At 70.5% G+C, this 7,445-nt stretch overlaps 1 protein-coding gene across 1 annotated transcript; it reads right to left on the bottom strand.

Annotated features, from left to right (window-relative positions):
* Nucleotides 1–606: 606 nt before the first annotated feature.
* SKOR1 (SKI family transcriptional corepressor 1) lies at nt 607–5,578 on the bottom strand. Its single transcript, XM_055811386.1, has 8 exons — nt 2,946–5,578; nt 2,770–2,860; nt 2,252–2,359; nt 2,080–2,148; nt 1,807–1,881; nt 1,659–1,733; nt 1,158–1,223; nt 607–1,042 (listed from the first exon to the last, which is right to left on the bottom strand). Exons 1-8 carry the CDS (start codon nt 4,914–4,916, stop codon nt 945–947), a joined length of 2,553 nt encoding a protein of 850 aa, XP_055667361.1. The 5' UTR covers nt 4,917–5,578; the 3' UTR covers nt 607–944.
* Nucleotides 5,579–7,445: the final 1,867 nt, after the last annotated feature.

Here is a 7,445-nt window from a genome sequence, read left to right as displayed (position 1 = left end):
CCCCGGCAGCTCCCGGTGCGACGTGCGCCCCCCGCAGAGCACCAGGACCTCGGTGCAACCCCGGTCCTAGCCCCGCAGGGTTAATCCTGGGCTGAAAACAGGTTATTTAGGGCTAATAGGTGCGCGAGCACCTCCACACCCGCTCTCAGAGCTCATTAATGTAATACTTTCATGTGTGAAACGAGCATATAAATGGGCATTAATGAGCTGCCGGCTGCGGCGCGGGGGAGGAGGAACGGGAACGGGGAGGTTCGAGGGGGAGCGGGCAGCCCTCCCCCCCCAACCCCGGCTAAGGCACCCGGTGTCGGGCAGCGCAGAGCCCCGGGGCGACCGCCGAGGCCGTGCGAGCCCCTCCCGCGGCGTGCCCGGGGGGAGACCCCCGCCCCCCGGGACAGCCCCACGCGCGAGGCGGCTTCTTAAAGTCGGTTTTTATTAAAGAACCAAAATCACGTACAGAGGGGTCTGTCCCCAGAGCGGGCGAGCGTTGTTCTGCCTCCGGAGTCGCGGACCGCCCGTTAAAGTGCTGTTACATCCATAAATTTACAAGGGGGGGGGGGGGAGGGGGGGGGGAAGGGAGGGAGGGAGGAGGGGGGCCCCGGGGGAGGGGATAAATATACATCATAAATAAATAAAAATCCAACAAATACTGTACCAAGAGAATCACAGTACATTTATATCCATTGCACATAGCCACTTTTGTTTCCAGTCTGGACAAAGGTTGAAGAAGCGGACACACAGGGAGGGAGGGGGAGAGGCGGAGCGGGGGGGCGCGGGGGGGGGCCCGGCTCCCCCCCCCTCCCGGCCGGCCCGGGGCCGCTCCCCGCCGCATTGCCAGTCCGAGGAAAGCCGGGCTGCGAGTCCTCTATGTACAAGTGTCTCCTCGTGGAAATGGCTTGTGTGGGCTCTGCCCGCATGGCTTCGGGGGAAGGGGGGTCCGGGGGGGCTCACTGGGGCAGCAGCGGCGGTTTGAAGGAGCAGTTCCCCGTGCAGTGCCGCGGGGTCAGCATTTTGCAGGAGAAGTGATGCAGCGCGTCGTGGGCCTCTGCAAAGCGACGGGGCCGTCACGCCCCGGCTCCCCCGGACCCCCCCACGCAGGGGGGACGGACGGGTGTGTTGGCCCCCCCTTAGACGTCTTGTGCCCCCCCTCCCCCCCATACCTTTCAACTTCTGCTGGATGGCATAGCGCGCTTTCCTCTCCTGGTCCAGCTCGTTGCACAGCGTATCTGGGATGGGGGCAGAGCATCACAGCGCGCCGGGGGGACACCAGAGCGCGGCCGCCCCGTCGGGGATGCACCGGGCCCAGGGGCATCGCGCTCGTCCGCAGCGCGGGTGGGGAGGGGAGGAACAAGGGGGTGCGATACGCGCGAAGCCGGGTATGGCTTCCCAGGTCATTTTACGCCTCGGTTTTTAATTTAGCCCGGGGTGGAAATTGCTGCAAGAGGGAAGGTTCGTTCGCTGCCGCGTAGCGATGCCTCGCAGCCGTTTGCGGGGCGGCTCGAAATCCCGAGACGAAGCGGTGTGGTTATCGATTAAAAAAAAAAAAAAAAAAGGAGAAAAAAAAAAAGGGGGGGGAAGGGGAAAAAAGAGGGGGGAAAGGGGGGGAATAGGAGATAAAAATTTAAAAGTAGTAATTGCTGGATGGCCTCGGCCAGCCTTACCTCGGACGATCTGCAGCTGCTGCACCATCTCCTCCCGGTACGCCAGCTCCCGCTTCATCTGGTCCTGGAAGTTATCTGCGGGGGCAGGGGGGGTCAGCACGGCTCCCAGCCGCGGCAGGGCGGGGGGGGGGGGGGGGGTCGCCCGTACCTTTCAGGCTCTGGAAGTCCCTCTCCAGCTTTTTCCTCAGCTCCATTTGTTCCAGGACCAATTTTTGCAACTCATCTATTTAAAAATACATGGCGGGGTTGAGGGGAGCCCGCACTTTTCCATATGGAGGCGGCTTAGCGCGGCGCTAATCGCATTACGTTACATTAATCACAGGAGTTAATCACTCCTGCAGAAAACACAAATACCTCGAGCCGCGGGGAGAGGTAGGGGGGTCCCCCCAGGCCCCCACCTCCCGACCTGCCCCCGGCTCACCTCGGGCCAAATTCTCGATGTCCTTTTCCACCAGCTGCGTCCCGGCCACCTCCATGGCGAGGTCCTCCCCTGCGGGGGGCACAGCACCGTCAGCCCCGGCCCGGGGGGGGGGGAGGGGGCCCGGCGGGGGGGCCCGGCGGAGGGCCCGGAGCCCAGCGCGGCCGGCGCTTACCTCTGTCGGTATTTACAGGGCTGGGATGCGAGACATTCCTTTGGTCCTGATAGGATTTTCTGGTCTCTAAATCCTCTGCCGCGGAGTGATTGTCTTCTTTATCTTGCTCTTAAAGTTAATAAACCGATTTTCAACCATAAGCAATGAAAGTATGGTCCTGATATATCCTTAATTACATAATTACGGACAAAGCCCTCGTTAAAACCTTCTTAGCGGACATCCTAATCGCTTTGCTATTGGAAAGTAGCTTGCTGGCAGGCGCTTGGCCCCGCCGCGCCGTGTGCGCCCCGCCGGCCCAGCCCCGCCGCACCGGCCGCCCCCGCCGGCGGCACCTCCGGCCCCGGGGCGGCCCGGCCCCGGCCCCCCGCCCGAATCCGTTTGCGTTCGCTTTTCTCCCGAAAGCCCCCAAACGAAAGCGGCGGCCCAGGGCCCCCCCCGGAGCTGAGCAGCCGGCGGGGGCGACACCCGGGGCCGCGCTCTCGCTGCGCACCCCCGGCCGCCCCCCCGGCCCGCTTTACCCTTCGCCTCGGGGGTGCAGAGGTACGGGGCTCCCACGGAGGCGGCGGTCTTCAGCGGCTGCAGGTGCTCCCCCCTGTCCGGTGCGTACACCTACAAAAGAGCGAGTCAGGGCGGCGGCGGGGGCCCCGCCGGGCCCCCCGAGGGCAGAGCTCGCCCCCCGCCCCCGGCCCCACACCTCGTAGCCGCCCCTGCTGCTGCTCCGCTCGGGGCTGCCGTCGGGCGGCTGCCCGCCCTCCTGCGCCGCCGGCTCGCCCGCCTTCTCCTCGGGCCCGTCGGCCCCGGCGGGCGGCGGCTCCTCGGTACCGGCCAGCAGCCGCGGCGGCGGCGGCTCGCGTCCCTCGGGGGGGGCGGCGGTGGCGGCGGCGGCGGCGTCCTCCTCCTCGTCCTCCGGGAAGCGGTTGGACTCCACGTCCACCTCGGGCTCCTCGGCCGTGTCGCCCCCCGGGGAGAGCGAGCGGTAGCTGGAGCTGCCCTCGCTGAGGAAGTCCGGGGAGAGGTAGCCGGGGCCGCGGGGGGCCGCGCCGCCGTACGCCTCGCGGGTGCCGTAGAGCTTGGCGATGCTCTCGGCGTCCTTGACCACCGGGCGGAAGGCGGAGAGGTAGCTGCCCTTCCTGGGCAGGGGCAGCGGGGGGAGCAGCGCCTCGTCCCCGGAGCGCTCCTCCTCGCCCGCCGCCCGCGACAAGGCGCTGGGGCAGCGCTCGCCCTCCGCCCCGGCACCCTCCTGGGGAGTCGCGCTGCTCCGCCCGCTGCCCGACGGCTCCGAGCCCTCCAGCTCGCCGTGCCGGCCCGACAAGCCCGGCGGCTCGGCCGCCGCCGCCGCCGCGGCCGCCGCGGCCGCCACCACCACGGCCGTGGCCGCCGCCTTGGCCTGGCTTTGCGCCGGGTAGGGCGGCACGGGCAGGCTGCCGGCGGCCGGCCAGAAGACGGGGAAGGAGGGGTAGACACCGGCGTCCTTGGCGGCCCCGGGCTGGTGGGGCGGCTGGGCCGGCTGGTGCGGGTGAGGGTGCGGGGGTCCCCAGAACATGCCGGGCGGCAGCGCGCCGCCCTTGCCCGCCTCGCCGCCTCCCGCGCCGCCCAGCGCGTCCTCCTGCTTCTTGGGGCAGAGTCCGAAGGCGGCGGCGGGGAAGCCGTAGGGGTGCGGGAAGAGCGGCGGCGGCAGCTTCTGCAGCATGCCGAAGCCCTTGCTGGGCACCGGGATCACCGGGTAGCTGCGCACCGCGCCCGCCCCGCCGTGCGCGCCCGCCGCCCCGCCGTGCGCCGCCGGCAGCCCCAGCGCCCGCTCGCCCGCCGGCTCCTGCCCGCTGCAGCGCAGGCTCTTGTGCGCCGGGGCCAGCTCGGGGCCGGCGGGCGGCGGCGGGTGCAGAGCGGCCTTGGCGGCCGGGGAGCCGCCACCGGGCCCGCCGGCTGCCGCCCCTTGCAGGGAGAAGGTCCGCTTGCGGGTGCCGCCGTTGAACATGGCCTTGACATCCTCCCAGGCGTGCGACAGCTCCTCCGTGGCCGTCTTGTCGCTGAGCTTGAGGTGGCGGCGCCAGGAGTTGAAGTTGGCGGCGTCGGGCTGGGTGTACTTGGAGTCCGGGGTGCGGTGGGAGTGGAAGATGAACTTGTTGGGGGAGAAGTACATGCTGCAGTAGCTGCACTTGATGCACTTAGCGCGGGAGCTGTTGTAGCGGGCCGGGATGAAGCTGCCCCGGGAGCCCCAGGCGCACTCGTGCACCACGTCGAAGGCGAAGTTCTCGGGCAGCTTGGGCGGCTTGTGCTCGCCCAGGAAGGACTTGCAGAGCCGCTCCGCCTCCCGCTTGGTGATCATGCCGCAGCGGCGGGAGGAGATGGGCATGGCCCCGGCCCGCCGCAGGATCTCCAGCTGCACCGGCGTGCACTGCACGCAGGTGATGCCCAGGGCCACCCGCCGGTTGTGGATCTCATTGTAGCTGTAGTTCTTGAGCAGCGTGTTGGAGATCTGCGCCAGGCACAGCCGCTCCTGCCCGTCGATGACCAGGGACACGATGGGCACGCCGTACAGAGAGGTCTCACCCACTTGGTTGGGCTTGAGGGTATTGGAGCCCTGGTACGGCTGCAGCTCTTGCTTTGAATTTGGGGAGGAGCTTGCATCTCTCCCATTTCCCATCTGACTGGCGATCGCCTCCATTCCCCCCCAAAACGCCCCTGCAAAACAAAATCGGGGAAAGGCGCGGGTTAGGAGCGCTCCCGGGGCCCCGCCGCCGCCGCCCGGCCCGCCGCTCCCGGAGCCCCGCTCCGCGGCCCAGCTGCTCCCCGCTCCCCTCCGCTCCGCGCCGCCGGCCCCGGCCCGGAGCTCCCCGCTGGCCGCCGCAGGCCCCCCCGCCGCGGACAGGCCGGCCGGAGAGGGCTGGCGGAACCGCAGCGCATCCCCCCGCGCCGTGCCCGCCGGTGCCCAGCCCCGGTACCCAGCCCCGCCGCAGCCGCCGCCGGGCGCAGACCCGCGGCTAGGCGGCTCGGGGAGCCCAGCGGCAGCGGCCGCCCGGGGCAAGGGCGTCCCGGGGGGGGGCACGGACAACACGGACAACAACCCCCCTCCGGACCCAGCCCCGGTCCCCGGGAGGTGTCGCGTCCCTTCTCTTTGTGCCGGCTCGCCGAGCCGTGCCGGGCCGCCGGTTGCGGCGAGCCCCGGGCGGGCTCCAACGAAACGCGCCGGAGGATGCGAGCGGCGCGTCCCGGGGCGGCGGGGCCGGGGGGGGCCGAGCCCCGGGCCGGGCCGGCCGGGCCGAAACTTGCCGCTCGGTGCCCGCGGGCGGGCGGAGCGGGGCGGCGGGCGCGGCTGCCCGGGAGCCCCTTTGTCGTGTCTCCGGCAGGCGATTAGGAGCGGGCGGATTAGGGGCCGGGGCGGGCAGGACCCGCAGCACGTAGCAGCAGAAGGGCAGCAGCGAGCCAGGCAAATTGGCTTAGCGGGGAGGGCTCCCGGGGGTAAGCCGCTTCCGTGGGAATTACACAAAATAACGGGGAGCGCCCACCGAAAACGCGCCCCAACCCCCCCCCATCCCCCCATCCCCTCCATCCGCCGCCTGCTCCCACTTACCGCGGCGCGGAGCGCGGCTGGACGTGCAGGCTCTCCTCGGGGCTAGGGGCCGCAGCCCGGCACCGGGGCCGCCATCAGCCGGGGGGGCCCCGTCCGCACCGAGCCCTTCACGGCGGGCAGCCGCCGGGCCGCGGGGCGGGCGGGCAGCGGCGCGCCCTTCACCGACGCCTCGGGGCCGCCGCCCGCCCCGCCGCCGCGTCCGCCCGGGCGAGATGCAACAAGAGCGAGTGACCAGCCGCGCCACCGAGGGAGGATCCGGATCCGTACTTGGAGACGCTGCACATTGATCCGGTGACAGCTAAAATAACGGGAAGACACACCCACTTAGCACCAGCATATTTACATTAACTGCCTCCGGGACCCCGCGGCCGTCAATCACCGATGCGCTCCAGTCAATCACAGCGCGGCTTTAAGGCACGGCGGAACGGGAGGGGGGGGGGGGGGGGCGTGGGGGGCCGCCACCGAGCGGGGACCCGCCCGGGCTGCCCGAGGTAAGAGCGGGGATCAACCCCCGGCCGCACCTGCGCGGGGCTCCGCGCCGCTCCGCGCCCCCTCCCCCTCCGCCCCCGGCTGTGCGGGCATCCCCGGGGGGAGCGATGCTCGTTGAAAGTTTGCGTGGGGAGCGGGCGGCAACGAAAAGAGGGGCCCGGGGGGGGTGGCGGAGGGGCCCCATCGAAATCGGGGATGCGCCGTTAACGCGCATCCCGCCCCCCCCCGGGGTGCGCGCCTCGCCGGCGGGGCGCGGGTGCGGGAGCGGCACCGGGCGTGTGTGGGGGGGGGCATCGGAGCAGCAACGAAATCGCGGGGAGGCGAGGGCGGGAGGGGGCGAGCCCGTGGTTTTTCGTTCCCCACGGGGGCCCGCTCCACTCCGGCAGGATCCGCGGCTACCGGCATGGGGTGGGGGGACACCCCGCTCCGGCGGCCGCCGGCCGTGCTGGCGTGGCGGGGGCCCATAGCCGCATCCCTGCCCTGGTTGGGTCCTCGCATGCAGCGCTCGTCACAGCCACGTTAATTAAACTGTAATTAATCATCGCGTCCGGCCGCGATCGGCGCAATTACACTGATCAAACAGAAGTTAATAACGGCGCGGATCGCCCCCAGCTATCACTTTTGTGTGCCCCCCCCCTTCCCCGCCATCACCAGCGGCGCCGGGAGGATGCGGCGGAGCCGGCGCGGAGCGGAACGCAGGTGCGGAGCCCCCCGCCTCCCCCGCGCTGCCGCGGCTGGACCGGCCCCGGGCCGCGCTCCCGTGCGGGAAAGCGACGGCGGCTCCCCCCGGGACGTCCCGTCGGGGGGGACGCGGACCGGGTGCTGCTGGCCGGGCCTTGCGGCGCGGCCTTCCCGCAATGATAGCAACCCGAGCTGGTAATTATTCCTCGCCTTTTAATTATTTATCGCACCCCCCCCCCCCCCCCCCCCCCCCCGCATCCTCCGGCCAGGCGGAGGCAGAAGCGCGGTGAGACGCGGCCGAGCCCCCAAGCCCCGCTGCCCCTCTCGCGGCCGGGTTTAGGGTCATCCCACGGCATTAAATACCCGCAGTGGCTGCGGAACCGGCTGCGAGGCACCGCGAGCGGGCGGCGACGCGGACCGAGCCGGTGCCTCCCCCCACCCCCGTTCCCGGGG

This window comes from Falco peregrinus, chromosome 1 (assembly GCF_023634155.1).
Source record: "Falco peregrinus isolate bFalPer1 chromosome 1, bFalPer1.pri, whole genome shotgun sequence".
Classification (NCBI taxonomy): Eukaryota; Metazoa; Chordata; class Aves; order Falconiformes; family Falconidae; genus Falco; species Falco peregrinus.
Note: the sequence above shows the minus strand (reverse complement) of the source record. Positions and strands in the feature narration are given on the sequence as shown.